Genomic DNA, 17,063 nt, shown 5'->3' on the forward strand with positions numbered 1-17,063 from the left:
ATTTGCTCTGATATTTTTATTCATTGTGTATTTTCATTCTACAAGGTGGCGGCTAAAATGAAAAAAGTCATCAGGAAAACCATTGCATTGTGTATATCACATACAGAGTGTAAGTATGCGTGAGGGACCCATCATTCAGGGCACTTTTTGGATGTTGTTGATTTCTTATTTTTTTGTGGAAGGTGGAGGCTATCATGATTGAGACAGATTGATTGAGGAAATGACAAGTCTGCGTTAACTGATCCATAACATCATTGATATCTTTTGTCAAATTCCAGTCCACACCAAAGTTTGCCTTCTGCCTCCATACATTAGTGCACGCTTGCCGCTGCCCTCAGTGCAGCAGTCGCTCCACCCGACGACACTCTCATCCAAAGACATTCACTGCCTTGCAGACAGTTGCAACTGACAGAACTCGTTCACAAACTCATGTAACAAAATTGACGATGCATTTTTTTTTCTTTTAAAGGCACACATATCTACCTAGGAATGAAGAGTTGGACAAAACACTTGCTGGAAGTTCATTTTCACAGTAATTTTTTTTCCATCTGCATTTTTCCAAAAATGGAGAAGTGTACCAATCGTGAACTTGCTTCTGAGCACTAAAGCTAGTCAGTGCTTACAATGTACAGCCTACCACTCACCCCTCAGGGACAGGTACTTTCTTCTGTGCCTTGGGGGCTACAGGGTTGAGTTCTCCGGCAAATAGAGCAATCACCTCCTCAGCTACTTCTACATCCTTCTGCTGCAATTTCTGGATATATTTCACCAGCTGCAGGATGCAAGATGCCTATCGAGTGTAGTTGGCATAGGTGCCAAATAGAATTGAATAATTTTTAGTCAGAATAGTCAACAGCTTGCCATATCAACAATTCCGTTTGAAAAACGTGTTTCTACCATCATCTTACCCTCTCTTGGACTTCCAGGTTGGCGCTCTGGACAAAAAGCGGCAGACGCTCTATCATTAGCTGGCTGGTTTCTTGCGCAGTTGTACTGTCTGTGTTGTCTTTTTGGCTCTGCAACACAGTGGCAAACAGCTTTGCAGCGTTCTGCACGTACACAGCCTGGATGTGGCCCGGCAAGGTGGCCACCTTTGGCCGCAGCATGGCTTCTAGTGTCTGCAACGGGTTCTCCAGATGTCTAAAGATGATGACTCAAGTTACTGTTTGTAATAGAAATTGGAGTCACATAAGGTCATTAGAGCTACGATGAAAAGTAAAATTTAAGCCAGAAAAAAAGGAGAATGGAGGCATAATATCAAAAAAATAAAGTAATTCTATCAAAACCAATCAATGTTCTAATTTTGCACAAAAAGGGGGCATTTTACGACAAAGATTACGAGATAAAATAAAAAGGCATGATACAAAAAATTTTAATTTTATGACAATAAGTGGTAAAATACATGAATAAGGTTCTAATTTTGAGATGGGAAAAGAGTGAAATTTAGGAAATAACATGTTAAATTTACACTATTACAAGGATGCAGTAAATTTTCAGGTATATGGTCAATTTACCAAAAATAAGGGCTTAATATTACAAGAATAATGTTCCTATTGTGCAAGAGGTCATTTTGGAAGCAACAGAGAAGAATAGTGCAAAGTCTACGTGCAATTTTACGAGGTTGTAATTTTACAAGATTAAAGTAATTTTCACGAGAATACAGACATTACAGGGGAAAAAAAAGAAAAAAAATGTACCCCAAAAATCTTAGTTATGGGGGAATATTAAAAGAAAAGTGATAATACAAAGGTAAAGTTGGAATTTTACAAGAAAAATGACATGACTCCACAAAAATAAGACTACACTGATACAAGACTATAGCTGTAATTGTGCGAGGAAAAAAAGGAACACTATTGCAATATTACAAGGACAAAGTTGTAATTTTACATTACATTTTTTTTCCAAATATAAAAAGGTATTTTACTTTAATAAAGAAACTCTCAGAATAAGGTCCAAAAATAAACACACACAAGAAGTGTGGTAGAGCAGTGAGTCTTAATTTCTACACCCTCCCACCACCCAATATGGCTCTGAAACTCCACGTGCAATCCAGGACAACATTACGACCTATTATATTTGTTGACCAAAACCAATCTACAACACCATGCGGCAGTGGGTGAAACACATGAGAATTATCTTATGGCAACTGGTATGCAACATACTCTGAGAACTCGCCGCAGATCCACGCTGCCGCATAAAGAACTTCACAGATGCCATTTCTCTGCATGTTGCCAGTTAACAGGTGGGCGTTGTCCAGCAGCGTGGCCATCTGGGCCACGGCGAATACCCGGATGGCCTTAACCCGAATAGCAACATCGAGCATCTGAGAGGCAATGAGGTGACCATGCCGCGTGCCCTCTAATCGGGTCAGCTCTACTAGAATACTGATGTACCTGCATAAGATGCACAAGAAAAAAAAAATACAGCTGAAAATCATGTCAAAAATAGAACATGCAGCCATGTGTGTGATCATAAACAGACCATTCAAAGTTAGTGATGTACTGGTAGTTGCTTTGGCTGCAGATGTCAATGATCTTGGTGAGCAGTTCATCCCTGTACGTAGTTCCCTCCGCTTTGTCCACATGTAGCATCAGTTTCTTCACAATCTCCATCAGGTTCTTTTTGGATACCTGTAGAAGAAGGCATCTTATTATTAGATGCAGTATACTATCCCATCTCCTATAGCGCATATCATCTTCTCATCTTAGTATGTCTGTCTGTATAACACATACTGTCATCTGATGGCCAAAATGTGTACACTAAAATTATGATCCACTCCTTACAAATTATTGTTAGGTCTGTAGACTTTAATTCCTTTGAAAGTTTGTTTAAGTTCTATATGCTGCTGGTTTAGTTAGCAACAAAGTTCAAACAAGTTCAGCAGTTAACTTAGGGCATGAAAACTTGGGAAACACTAAACTATCGCACCATACTGCACTAACCGGTGTAAAAACACAATTTAATAAACAAACAAAATAAAAAAAAATAAAATAAAATGAAAATCACAAAGCAGCACGTACCATCCCGTAAAGTAGGTCCAAAGCTCTAAGACGGATGGACTCATCCTTATCATCCAAGCACTGCAGGATGAGGTCCTTGTGGCTTTGCACTGACTTGGGGTGGGTCTTCAGGATTTTGGACATGGCCAAGAGGCCCAGGTACTTCACTGAAGGAACGCGTTGAAACACACATTTCCTGAGTATACTTTGACTTTGAGAATACTACTATACCACGTTCAGAAATGTACCTCTATCAATGCCTAAGTTAATAAAATGGTTATACTGACTTAATGTCATCTACTAATAATACAGTTAGCTGTTGCTATGCTCAGTTGCATGATGGTTGTGTATAAATATCACAAAGGAAAATAACATAATACACAGAGAAAAATGGAAAGGACACAAAAACGTATGCACGAGACAAAAACATTTGGCTTGCGAAACGTGCTGAGTCACAAACTGTGGCGCTGTTGCTATGAGGGTCAAATGCCTCTCACAGTCTAATCAAGAAATGTGGTGGTGACTTTGGCTGCAGTGAATACATTAGAGCCATGATGAGCAAGGCCTCCGTGCAGCTCCATGAGATGCAGACCTCTTCAAAAGTACTTCAAAGACACTGCTCAAGACTGTACTCACATCACAAAGCTCACTGGAATGGTTGCCTGTCTGACCTTTTTGAGGCTACTCCTGTGGAATTCATTCTTTAAATTGTGAAAAAAAAGGTCATTTTTATTTTATTTCTAGCATTAATTGACATAGATAAAAAAACAACAACTTAAAGTACAGGTTCACAATCTGCTCTATTCACATCATGGGTTCTGGGCTGGATCGATTGGATATCTGGTCCCAATAGTTCCACGCATTTGGATGACCATTCTGAAGTCATATTGTATTTCAGCAAATAGTGTCCACAGATGAGGTGACGCTGCAGGGCTTTTCACACTGCACTTGTTCAGTGTAAAAGAACAACATTTATCCCATATTTGGAAGTGGTGATACAACAGCCTAGAAGAAAGTCAGGAGGTTTTCCCCACTGAACTCAGCAAGATGGATTTGCCATTGTTAGAAAGGAAAGCCCAAATTCCTTATTTTAGAGGAGGAAGAGGAGGATGTGACACAGCACCCCCCCAAAAAAAATAAAATAAAGCAGCATCACTGAGTTTTAATTGCTTTCTAGTTCCAGGAAGAGCCCTTCAAGGTACATTTTAGGCTCATTAGGGAGCTTTGAAAGCATCTTGTAGAGACATCTCAATATATCATTTTTTTTATTGGCCTAAAACTCGGGAGAGTGGGCACCGAAATTATTATGCCTTCCTCCATTCGCCACTTTTCTTTTTCAATACAAGTCGACCAAAACAGCACTCAGAAAACCAGTCCGAAAGCCATGCGACCATTGGAGGAGAGTTTTGACATCACTGCATTAAAGGTACCGAAATGAACATTTTTCTCTCAGATGACGTGACGCTGAGCGTCAAGACGCACTCTGCTTTGGCACGACACTTGGCATCACCTCAAAACGCGTTAATTCCCTCTCAGCGCATGCATGCATGCATGCACATAATAAATAGAAAAGTCGAGGGCGCCAGACACGTAGCCAAGAGCAGTGTGCAAAGGCCTTATCTCAGCTAACTTTGGGCGACCCTGGACTGTTCACCATCGCAATCACACCTATTGGCAATTTCAAGTCTTCATTGAACTTAACGTGCATTATTTTGGAACGTGGAAAGAAGTCCAAATACCCGCAGATAGCCACAAAGAAACACAAGGAGAACATGCAAACTCTATTCAGGAGTTTAGTTTTCAACACGGAACCTCAAGTATGAGGCCGATGTGCCAAAACATTATTGTTACTTGCTAGGTACTGTGTCCACAGGAGTCCATTTAGTACTGCTCGAGAAGCTAATTTACAAATTATTGTGAGGTCTAAATACTTTAATTCCTCTGAAAGATTGGTTACATTCCTCTGGGTATACTGCTGGTTTGGTTAGCAACCGAGTTCAAGCAGGGTCAACTCAGGGTATGAATCTGAGACAGGCATTTATTTGCCTAAATCTTGAGACTCAACTGGTCATTAATTGGCCCGCATCATCTGTATTTGAGAAAATATAGTACAAGAAGGAACACTTTGGGGGTGTCAAAAAGGACACTGTCGACAAGAATTAAGACAGGTGGGTGCCACAAATGAGTTTCTTTTCAAAGAGTGCTTTAAGTAAGATCAACCGGTGCAGCCCATCCCGTCAATTTACATTCTACTCTACACAAAGCTATCTATTAGTGGAAGACGGTCTAGATAACTCGAATCAATCTTTAATGTGAAGAAAGGGTACATGTAATCCTATGACGAATGACAACAGCCCCATTTTCTCCAGGGTTGATGTAATTTAACTCAATGGAGGCCTACAGGTGCAAAGGTTATGCCGTTCGAGTTACCCAGATTCGTAAGGGGGGGCTCTGAGGAATCCTCTAAAAGGGGGCTGGACTTGTCCAGAATGAGAAACACACAGACAATGAAAAAATGACACACTGCAGGCATTGACAGAGGGCTCACAGTTCTGGTCAGAGTCTTCAATCAGGATTCGCAGCTTCTGGACACAGAGCTGGAAGACAGAGAGAAAGGGGGTGAGACCACAACAGGGACATGGTGATACATTAAGCGTTTAAAAGCAGAAAACATTAACCAGACAAACAGAAGAACGAATAGGTAAATGTGAATAGACTCGACAGATGTTCTGAAACTGAGGAAGGAAAAGAAAAAACATAAATAGCAGAAGCATGCACTATGGTTGAAACAGGAGTGGAAAGGAACCGTGTAATATGACAAAAAAAAGGAGCGGACCTAAGCAGCGTACCTGGATACTAGCACTGTGGTTGGGCATCCCAGACGACAAAGAAATCAACACTGCAAAAAAGGGGCAAAGTGAAAATTAGACTGTTATAATAAGGCACTATGGCCTTCTTAATGAAGAAAAATAAAAAAACAGCATTTCGGGAAGTCAATGTAAATTTAAATTAAAACAAAAACCCTACTGATTTATAGTATTTAGCTATCGTGCAGGGGGGATCCTCAGTTCACATTGACTTACCAGTTCCTTTGGCAACAGTGCGACCCAAATTTGTAAGCGATCATTAATCTATACTAATGTAGTCATGAAGTCAAAAGAAAATATTTTTATTAAAAAACACTTCCAGACCATTAATATAAAACAATGAAATGAAAATTTGCGCCATAAATTATCCCACAAGGCAAACTCATTCATTGCGTGCTGCTCTTAAACTTGCAATCTCATGTCGTGCCATCATAAACACGAGGACCCCCAGTGTTTCCATTTCAAAATATTGAAGACCTCAAATATAATGCCAAGAAATTATTAGTACTGACCTGCAATAACCGTGTTCACACACTCGTACAGCAAAGACATGGCAGATGTACTGCAATTTGGAAAGAGCATAGATGATTGATGCATGAGTGACGATTTTGGGCTTCTGCGTAATGTTTTTTTTTTTTTTTTTTTAATTCTCACCTGTGAATAAGATTTGTGAGAGGTTCAATCAGCTTCTTGCCCAAGCGGGGCTCCAAAGGAGTCAGCGCACCAAACTGTAAAAACAAGGGTCAATAATGTCACATGTATGGGCAGAGTCAAGAAATACTTTGTTCATGAGATAAATTCAAACAAGTACATTTCAGATACTGCAAATCCAATTGATCACTGAAACTTTATATTTAGAGCACATGCTCCTCACACAGAAGAAAGTTCAATGCATTTTTTTTTTTTTAACCAATCTAAAAATTCCCCATTTTCAAAATAAAATATCCTTCAGGACAGAAGGGATAGAGGGATTGTAGCAGGGATAAGAAAGGACCGTGTCCAACAGTAATTGCATTATCAATAATATGTGATGATGCTCAGCAGTATTAGAGGAAATAACAGGACAAGCTGAAAAGAAGAAGAATAAAATTATATAAGATCTAAAATTGTTTTCTATGGCATCGGAGGCAGAAGTGAGAGCTGCAGAACATTTTTCTCATTTGTGTTGGCCTCACTGTTATGGAGCTTGAGTATCAGTCAGTGGATTGTGTTTGTAAACGCCTGTGTCCCGTTGACTCACCAACTTAATGATCTTAATGAGAACCCAATTGTTAGTGGAGGAAGTCATGAGCTTGAAGAAGAGTGGTGCCAGCGATAGGTAGTTTTTGGGATTCCTGCGGGCCAGCTCGCAGATTACATTGACCGCAGCTGACTGAACACCTAAATGAGCGAGGAAGTACACATTAGGCTTACTGCCATCAGTGATTGTACCTCCTTTAATCAGCATTATGGAACAGCACAGGAAAATATTAACACAATGTAATTACGTCTTTTGTTCTCGGTTCTTCATGACAAAGGAGGAACCTAGAATATGGTGGTACCTGGATCTGGGTCTTCAAGTTTCTCCTTCAGCCTGGGGAAAGCAGGGCGAAGAGACTCTGGGTACTTCAGAAACACCTTATACATGATCAGCACTGCTTTCTTCCTGATGTAGGGTTTAGTGTGAGACATCTAGTGCAGCAGAAACGAGGACATAAGGAAAACAACAAAAAAAGTCACATTTCTAGTATCACGTATGTTTGCAGGATGGTAATAGATTCGCCAGCTATGTAAAATAGTATATCAAGACAATATTTACACAAACACAATAAACAACACGAAGACACAGTTCCACTTTACATAAGCAGAGTGATGAAAAGTGCAACAGTACATGGTTATAAAATGTCTACTAAATTGAATTAAGCTACTGCTTAGTGGATACAAATTTCTAAACAGAGCAGAGTCTTTGTTGGCAAACCTCTTTCTGGCTTACCAGTGTCATGATGTCATTGGCCAGGTCCCGGGCCAGGTCAGGGGTGACAAAGCAAGAGAGACCCGTGAGTGCAACACCTGTATCATACTGGTTGGGACTGCTGAGATCCTGTATGGACAAAAGACAGAGTGTTGATGAGTACTTCCACATTATTTTTTTACCCGTTAGTCATGTAATTAACGCTGGCCTGCGTTTTCAGTGCAGATGAGCTAAGCACACATCATCTTTGAGTAAATCTGGCATTTTTAAAATTTTTATTTGTAAAAACAACTGCAAGAAGGAGGTTCTTGGGCAAATAAAAAAACTCACTTGTCAGGAGTCCCCAAACCCCAAAATTTCCACAACCCTTTCTATAAATACATGGCTATGTGCATTGGCGAGAACGAGAAGGGAATCACAGAAGCAGACCAGCCGCTTACCTTTCGAATCTGATTAGTCGTCAGCATGATGACATCGGTGCTCTCGTGAAAGCACTGGGAGGCTGCCAAGTAGCCGATCCTCTGCGAGCGAACAGAACACCAATTACACATTATGCTGATGCATTTCCAAAGTCTGCCCAACTGGATGATCACAAAAGACACACCGGCGCTTTACCTTGTAAGTGAACTTGGAGGAGCTCATGACTTCAACGATGTTGAACGCGGCCCAGCTGACATCATAGCCCAGCATCTGAAGCTGTTGGAGAGAGAAGAAAGGTTCATTCTTCTAAAATAATAATGCAGGTGAAAAACATGGAATCTCAGCCATGCATTATGACCAATCTTGGAATGCAACACAGTACAAATACGGTGGTAACTGGACTTACATACACATTTTTCAAGAACTGTTGCCCAACATCTTTTTTATTTGCCCTGACTTGGGATTAATTAAATTATGAGTGAAGCGCAGGCTCTTAGCTAGGTGAAAAAAAAAAATTAAGCAAATAAGGTGGAACCTCTTAATGGAACCTTGGTTCACTAACTTGGTTACTCGAACACAGCGCAAAACACTGATCTCAATCAATTAATCACCATCTCAACCGCAGTTAACTTCACCTCTATTTACGTACTATGTGCAGAGGTTGAAATAAGTAGCAAACTTATTTTGACAAATTTAAAAGCACGAAATACGGATAAAGTAAAAGTGAAGTCATCAGAAAAATACACAAGTAAAGGATATGCCGATACCTCGACCTATCTATTACTATTACTTCTCATCACTGGTCATGAGCAATGATTAATAAAAAAAACTATTATCAATCATTGATGGATGGATATTATGATAAAGGGTTAATTGTTTAGACCCACTCTTAGCCAATAGTCTGATTTCTCTATTCTTCTATGAAAATAAAAAATAAGGCATTTGCAAAAATCTGCTTTTACATTGGAAAAAGAATGATCAACATTTTTGCAACATTTTCTGGCACACTACGAACCAAGCCAGGAGCTGACTCAAAATTAGTTTATGGGGGAAAAAAAAAAAGTCATTTTAATCACTTATGAAAACAATCATTTTTAAAGTATGAACAACCTGTAATTGATAGGTAGTTGAATTTGAAGCTGCCTAAGAAGTGCAAATCAAACTAGTAGCCCTTCACATTAAATCAGTACCCAATAGTTAAAAAAGGCTGGTGAATACAGCATTAGTGTCATATAATATTGCTTACAATTTTTCTCGTTTTGTTTATATCACTTAACAATAATCAGTTAGACAACAATTTGGGAAAAAATGTTTTTGCAAAAACAAAACAAAAAAAAAAAAAAATGCAAGATAAAATTTTAACAGATCATTTGATGGACAAATTGATAGAAGATTGAATTCTAAAAATATTCTACACTGACACCCCAAGTCGTGGCTACTGTACTTACATAGGTGAGCTTGCACACAGCATTGGCTTTGACGGCGATGTTGTCCTGTTTGAGCTCCTGTTTGATCTCGTCGATGCAAGTGGAGATGTACTTGGCCTGAGGGAAGACAGAAAGGGCAGGCAAGACAAAACAACGCCAGATAAAGTCAGGCAAATGATATATGCCACAGTGCAACACGAGCAACGCAGCCCACCATCTTCAAAGGTGCCCACCTAAAGCTGGGTACACAGATACGGATGATTTGACCTTTTATCCCATCACCTCGTTTATTGGAGGTTTCTAAAAAGACTATTCTTACCCATTATCCTGGTGTCTGAACCAGTTGCTTGGAAAATATTTATTAACAGAGTACTGAAAAGAGAGGCTTATTTTTGTGTTCATGCATTTACACTAGTGCCATGTTTCTACAAGTGATGGGTTATCATTAAAACAATATTTTCCAAAATGTTGGCATTGACTGAAATGTATTGACACATTCTACGATGTTTTTTAACATCGAGAACAAAGAAAATATATTTAACTGCTTTCTTCTAGGTAAAATGATAAGCGTTAATGTGATACTTCTTCGTCCATGTGCGCAATACAAAAAAATAGAATAGACCATATAAAAAAATCCCTATTAGACAATTGCTCCTCATCAATTATATATTTTTCCACAAATAACTAGAGATAAAAAGTACATTCCAATTGGTTAATATCCATTAAAAAGCCCATAATTTCATATTTGTATTGTTTTGAGGGGAAAAAGGAGGATTAAACCATAAATCAACAGATAGTTCCACAGATGTCCATTTCCTGTCACATCTCTCTCTCTCTCTCTCTCTCTCTCTCTGATATGCTCAGACTCTACAGTATAAGGTCAGCAGTCACTTCCTTCTGAGAACATCCTGTTTGATATCTCCCATTTCCGACTTTTAATCAAATGTTAGGTGTTGTCTCGTTATCATCATGGTCAAAATGTGAACAGCTTGACAAAGGCGGCAATGCTAACTGAACCAGGAATTGTCTTGGGAGAATTTCATTCTTCAGTGCCTTGTTAGAAAACAGCAAGGTCGGCAAAAACTACTGAAAAAATGAACACGTGTGGTAAACATTTTTCAAGGTCAAATTATGTTTACCGTATAAAGGTTGTAGTGCATTTTCTGCTCATCATAAAGTTTCTTGAGAAAGCCCAATATCCCTAACTTTTTGAGAGTCGAGTATAATAAGGTTTGAAAGCTTGGTCACTTAGAAACACCCTTTTTTGCTTATTTGTTCAGAGAAAAGCACTTTTCAATAAAACTACAACAAATTAATCTGAAATGCAGACAAGAAACTGTTGTAGTAAAACTACTTCCTTTCTCAAAAAAATAAGGACATTTCCAAGTGCCCCCCCTAAACTTTTGAATATGTACATATTGGTGTTTTCACGGAAAGGTTGAAAGTGTCCAAAAACTTTTGAACAGCAGTGCATATAAAAGACTTAATAGTCAAGTGCAATCACAGATTGTACAAATGTGCTAAGAGGATTACAGTACTCCTAAACTACTTCACTCACTATACAGTGGTACCTCTACTTACGAACGTCTCTAGTAATGAAAAAAAAATTTCAGGTTATGAAAGACCTCGCCAGAAAAATAGTCTGTGGTTATCAAGGAAAATTCAAGATACCAAAGGAAATAATAGGCGCTGGATTCGCAGCCCCCAAATTCCACAGAACGTAAACATTCTGTATCTTGGTTTGTGCGGTGCGATCAAGCTGCTCTCCCATTAGCTACCGGCGGAGCATCTTGCTGACATCCCATTGGTTAGGAGGGACGTCAATCTTTCCCATTGATGCTTTTCGTTTCCCTTGGACACTCCACTGTCAACGAATCACAATCGTGCCTTCACAAGCTAGTGCATGTTGATAAAGTACAACCATTTCGTGAGATTGTCGTTTGTGCTTTTTTTTTTCAAGTATATTTATCTTTCTTCATCATTGGCCCCCAGAAACTTTAGTCGATTTAAGTTTTGTGCATGCATACCTATGTATGCATGTTTTCTTTTGGCTGTCAAACGTTTGCCTCCTCCTCCATCCCCACGATGCCATTTGCTTAATACTCACCTTTCTCTTTGCAAAGACACCCAACGCCAAATGAACAATTTGTTTTATTCTTTACATTATGTACATTGAATCCTTAGTTTTGGTGGGGGGCTTGGAACGGATTAGGCTATTTACATGTAAAAAGGGCTGCTACTTACGGAAAATTCACATTGCAAAATGACTGCCGGAACGAATTAATTTCATAAGTAGCGGTACCACTGAACAACCAAATATAGTATATGAGCGCCCAAACCGAAGCACTAATTGGAGCTAATTGGCTATTCGGCTCCCCTCCCCCGCATTCTCAGTGAATACATCAAAAAAATGAGGGAATGCAGCCTCAAATTAAATTGTGACACCACAAGCCCAGCATTCAATGCCAGGTTGGGAGAAGAAGCCCAAACGAGAGTGACCAAAAACAAAGCTCTGAATAGAGTGAGAGTGCTGGTCATGTGTGTGAGGTCATGAGACAGCAGTGACAGTGGTGTGTGTGTGTGTGTGTGTGTGTGTGTGTGTGTGTGTGTGAGAATGTGGAGTCAACACACATTGACACACACACACACACACACCCCCACACCATCAGCAGACCCACACCACGCTTCCAAGTCACACAACGCCATAACAGTCGATTGAGAACCAATTGAAATAAATTAAATACCTGATATGGATCGAGTGTGACTGACTTTTTGTCCCCATTTTTCTCTCAATTTTAAAGGGGAAAATGATTCAACTAAGTAAGAAGTTAATATTTTTCAACATTCAGACTGAACACTGTCAGCCTATACCGTTCGTGACATTTATTTCAGTAGGCTTTTTGTTTTGTTTTTTCGTGGCAGTTATTCCATAAAGGTGCTTCAACTGTGTCCAAAAAAAGGAAACGTCAGGTTATGTAAAGTAAGCAGTCATATTCAAGTGGCTAAATACTTTTATCCGGCTAACAGGTTAGCTTCCTTTTCCACTTGTGACAAATAGTGTTTATAAAGATTTTTAAAATTATCACATTGGAACAGGGTTGGACAACTGATTGATTTTATCAATTAATTGAATTTGACAGTATGATTTTTTTGAAGCTATCGTAGTTCAAAACACATCCTGCCTCTGGGCACTACTAACTAACAAAATGCCTGAAATCAGGGAGGAGCTAATAGAAAAAAAAGCAGTCATCGTTGCCAAATTTGCCAATTTTTCCGACTGTTCGAATTACTATTTTTCAGAAATGGAACAGAGTTTTAGTTGGTGTATGACGAGAAGAGAGACAGAAAAAGGCATGCACATTAATATTTTAACAATCTCCTCCCTGTTGGCTGGGCAACCATCACCTTATCTGGGCCTGCAAGGTTGGGTTACCATTGACAAATATAAAGACGAGTAGCAGCTAGATCTCAACGTCAAGCACGAGCGAGCTGACCCAATAAACCAAAAGATTTTTGTCTTCTCTTCAGACGAACAAGGCCATTTTCATCCCGCTCGTGTGGAAAAGTGTGAAATTCTAACAGCACTCAGAATTTCACACACACACAACCCACAGCAGGACAACTGCGCACGTAAACAACCTTGGATACGAGCTTCTAGGGCGCCTCAGCAAGGTTAAACACACCATAAATAACAAGCAAAAGAGAGATAGGAACAAGTAGCTTGCTTAAGAGGGCATATCATGGAAAACTGACTCGCGGGGCACTCGATTTCACTGCAATAGTGATAGCTTCTTATGAATGACACATAACCATCAATCCATCCATTTAACTTTAGCAACTCCTGATGACATCACCTTCAAGCACTAATGGAACTTTTCCATTGGGCTGCCGGTCAAATAGATTTAAGTCGCATTTAATAGGAATCTCTCCGGCCAATTAATCTTTTTATGGATCTCATTCCTTGTAACACAAATTAAGAATGGTGAAATTGGGAGACAGCCAGTGCATATCCCAAATAAAACTATCAGAATACAAAATGAGCAGTTTGGCTTCATATCCTGATTTATCTTGCTCAGAAAGTCACCTTAAGCACCGAGTGAAGCTCTTCCTTCAGTGCGCTACCTTTTCCCCTAGATTAACTGCCAAGTGGAACTTGGTGACTTTGTGATGATATGCTACATCCCCCAATTATAATTCAATGAAATTTCTACAAACCCATTTCATCTATGTATTCAATAAGCTATGATGATCATTGATGAAGTCAACTAAGTATTAAAAGGTCAGATGACAAATGTGTTATGGGGTCAGTTACAATCCATATTTGCATTGTTTATATGTTTTGTAATATATGCACGTAAACTCTGGTACGTTTTCAACTATATACACCATTTTGCACTCCCCAAACATACCCGGAGCTTGAGACGCTGAGGTCTGCTTACTCTGTCCACCACCTTTTTACAGTCACGGCTCGAAATAATGCCATCCCAGCGGTGCCAATATTTTTGAGAACTATACGCATTATATATTCATATGCGTTTCAATGACACAGCACAAGTCTTTACATAGGATGCGTATATATTTGTGGCCTTCGCACGAGTAGCATTATAACATGGCGCACAGAAAGTATTTGCAGTGTCTACTGGCTTGTCATATAGGTAAATACACAGACCACAGTACTGACAAGAACTGTATGGGTCTTTTTTCCTCACTGCCCAGGGCATAGTAACCAGAACAGAGTCATAGGTCTACCGAAAGAAATCCTCACACCTTTTGTCAGCATCACTCCACCTGCAACATTAGGTTCTCTTGCTGGGTGTTGAGGTCCTGATGTTTGGAGGACTAATAGTTGGCAACTTAGCGGGCCTCAGTCTCTACCTCTGTATCTAATGCTTTCTGCTGAGTCTTTCTCAGAACATGACAGTTCAAAGTGATCAGCACAGAGTTTGGTACGCTTCCTAGGTATCCATAACGGACCGCATTTCTCCCTGTCAATTGACTTTCCCTATCTACTGGTCAAGTATTCCTTTTTCACTTGGAACTGTGTAGGTTTGGCTTGCATGGTAAAAGCAGAAAACGCATTCTGCCTCATATTTATCAATATAACTGCTGTATAGCTGATATATAATCACTTCAAAATGGCAGATGTGGTTTGTAAATGAGTACTACAGTTAAATAAGTTTTCGTCTGTCCTTAAAAGAAGATGTTAAAGTGTAACTTACTCGCACCACAGGCTAATAATGGAATTATACAACTTCACTTAATTGGTGCACAAATTATTAACAATGGATCTTTGTTAAACTATCATTGACACCAACATTTAGGGACTGGCAGAACAATCAAATAATCATACACTTTGCAGAGAGTACATAATTAATGTGTACCTACTTTTGTGACATTTGTGTTGGGTGTTGTGCAGGGAGAGTTGTCCTAATGTAAAATACTTTGTGTGCATTGGCTCAATAGAGGTTGTAAAAGGCTAACTTGTTGTCCTTTTCATCCACCCAATCGTACATTTAAACAACTCTTGTGCTGCAATGGCGAATTATGGAAATGAGAAGTATTTGTCTCAAGCAAAACAGTATGCGAATGCTAAATGAGTAGTTTAGCTCAAATGAGTCACCGTGATCATCCTTCCTCGAGCTAGCTGTCAATTAGCAAGCTAACTTTACCGTTACAGTCCTTCAGCATCTTTTTTTTTTTTTTAATGTACAAATGTAAAAAAAAATGTCCTGTGCGTAAACGTCAGGCTTTGGTGGTAACTCAATATCCATAAGTCAAACTCTTATGTGGAAATCATTTGGGTAGAAGCAAAATGATTTGTTTGGGGACTGAGACCAGCAAGGCGGCTAATATGACAGTTAGCGGTGACGCTAGCATTACATTCAGGCTGCTTTAATGATCATTTAGCCAACTTGAGTCCAAAAATGTAACGCTCATTTTGCACGAGGAGGGGAAAATGACGTGCGAGAGGGAAAGGGGTACGTTTAATTAATGTATTAATTAATTTGTTTATTTTAGTTACCTCATCTTCCTTGTGGTTCCTGATGCCACGTACTAAATCCTGAAGGTTTTTATCGAACATCCGATCGATGCTCCCTTTGACAATCTTCAAAGCCATGCTCGGTGCTTGGCGGTGGCGGTGTCACTGGTACCGGTGGGTGTCGACCGACCCCGGAGACCGTGTCTCATCCAGCCGGGGTTTCTTGCTGCTGCTGCTGCTGCTGCCGGGCTTGTTCGTGAGCACCGGGGAGGGAGGGGGCCGGCCGATGATGCTGATTGAAGGCCGGAGAGAGTCGGAGCCTCCTGGGCTGCTGGGTGCGCACAGACGCCTGGCTGGCAGTGGCTCAATGGAGGAAATAGCTGACAAAATGGCGTCCACAAGTCAGCTGACTGGAGTATTATGCGAGACGTGGGAATTAAAGGGCCACACACACACACACACACACACACACGGACGCACACACTTACACGAACAATCACACGCACACGCAGTCGATATCTGGTACAACAGTGGGCAAACTTTTGTGCTCAAAAGGGTGACGTCAAATGTTTAACATCAAAACAGGTCAGATTGTTGCTAAAAATAACAACAAATTAATTAATTAATCAATAAATAAACGTGCTCATTTTCTATTTTAATGTCTACAATTTCAAATAATATAACAGCAAAAACATTTTACCATTATGCTTGTATTTGATGAAAAAAAAATCCTTTGATCAAAAACTGGTTATGATTTTCTTGTGGATGAATGATTAAGGACGGCGCCATGGTGCCTCAACTGGTAAAGCTTTGCCTCACAGTTCTGAGGTCCAAGACCCACCCGTGTGGAGTTTGCATGTTCTCCCCGTGCCTGTGTGGGTTTTCTCGGTGGACTCCATTCTCCCCCCACATTCCAAAAACATGCAACATTAATTGGACACACTAAATTGCCCCTAAAGGTGTGATTGTGAGTGCGGCTGTTTGTCTCAATGTGCCCTGCGATTGGCTGGCAACCAGTTCAGGGTGTACCCCGCCTCCTGCCCGTTGACAGCTGGGATAGGCTCCAGCAATCCCTGCGCCCCTCATGAGGATAAGTGGTGAAGAAAATGGATACATGGATGGATGGATGATGAAGGAGGTGGGGTACACCCTGAACTGGCTGTGAAGCCAATCGCAGGGCACATAGACAAACGAGTCACACAATCACATCTAAGGGCAATTTAGAGCCTCCAATTAGTGCATGTTTTTGGGACGTGGGAGGAAACCGGAGTGCCCGGAGACATGTCACGCAGGCACGGGGAAAACATGAAAAGTCCACAGAGGTGGGGCAGGATTTGAACCCTGGTCCTCAGTAATGTGAGGCCAACGCTCAACAGCTGCACCCACTGTTCCACCTTACGATGAATAATCTTCCTTTAC

At 40.2% G+C, this 17,063-nt stretch overlaps 1 protein-coding gene across 5 annotated transcripts in view; it reads right to left on the reverse strand.

Annotated features, from left to right (window-relative positions):
- Positions 1 to 16,471, reverse strand: part of ap3d1 (adaptor related protein complex 3 subunit delta 1) — a 31,039-nt gene extending 14,568 nt beyond the window's left edge. For 4 of the 5 annotated variants that reach the window (XM_061824707.1, XM_061824709.1, XM_061824708.1 and 1 more), the window contains exons 1-16: positions 15,687 to 16,056; positions 9,686 to 9,781; positions 8,433 to 8,513; positions 8,258 to 8,338; positions 7,839 to 7,946; positions 7,408 to 7,537; positions 7,107 to 7,246; positions 6,521 to 6,594; positions 6,379 to 6,428; positions 5,849 to 5,898; positions 5,548 to 5,596; positions 3,021 to 3,166; positions 2,482 to 2,630; positions 2,163 to 2,393; positions 909 to 1,140; positions 645 to 790 (exon numbers count right to left, since the gene is read on the reverse strand). In XM_061824707.1, coding sequence (XP_061680691.1) covers positions 645 to 790; positions 909 to 1,140; positions 2,163 to 2,393; positions 2,482 to 2,630; positions 3,021 to 3,166; positions 5,548 to 5,596; positions 5,849 to 5,898; positions 6,379 to 6,428; positions 6,521 to 6,594; positions 7,107 to 7,246; positions 7,408 to 7,537; positions 7,839 to 7,946; positions 8,258 to 8,338; positions 8,433 to 8,513; positions 9,686 to 9,781; positions 15,687 to 15,782 — 1,859 coding nt within the window. In that variant the 5' untranslated portion in view covers positions 15,783 to 16,056. Of the gene's footprint in view, positions 1 to 644; positions 791 to 908; positions 1,141 to 2,162; positions 2,394 to 2,481; positions 2,631 to 3,020; positions 3,167 to 5,547; positions 5,597 to 5,848; positions 5,899 to 6,378; positions 6,429 to 6,520; positions 6,595 to 7,106; positions 7,247 to 7,407; positions 7,538 to 7,838; positions 7,947 to 8,257; positions 8,339 to 8,432; positions 8,514 to 9,685; positions 9,782 to 15,686; positions 16,057 to 16,344 lie in introns of those variants that run through there. The other variant, XM_061824705.1, reaches the window with a different exon arrangement.
- Positions 16,472 to 17,063: the final 592 nt, after the last annotated feature.

Source organism: Syngnathoides biaculeatus, chromosome 7, assembly GCF_019802595.1.
Source record: "Syngnathoides biaculeatus isolate LvHL_M chromosome 7, ASM1980259v1, whole genome shotgun sequence".
NCBI classification, from domain to species: domain Eukaryota; kingdom Metazoa; phylum Chordata; class Actinopteri; order Syngnathiformes; family Syngnathidae; genus Syngnathoides; species Syngnathoides biaculeatus.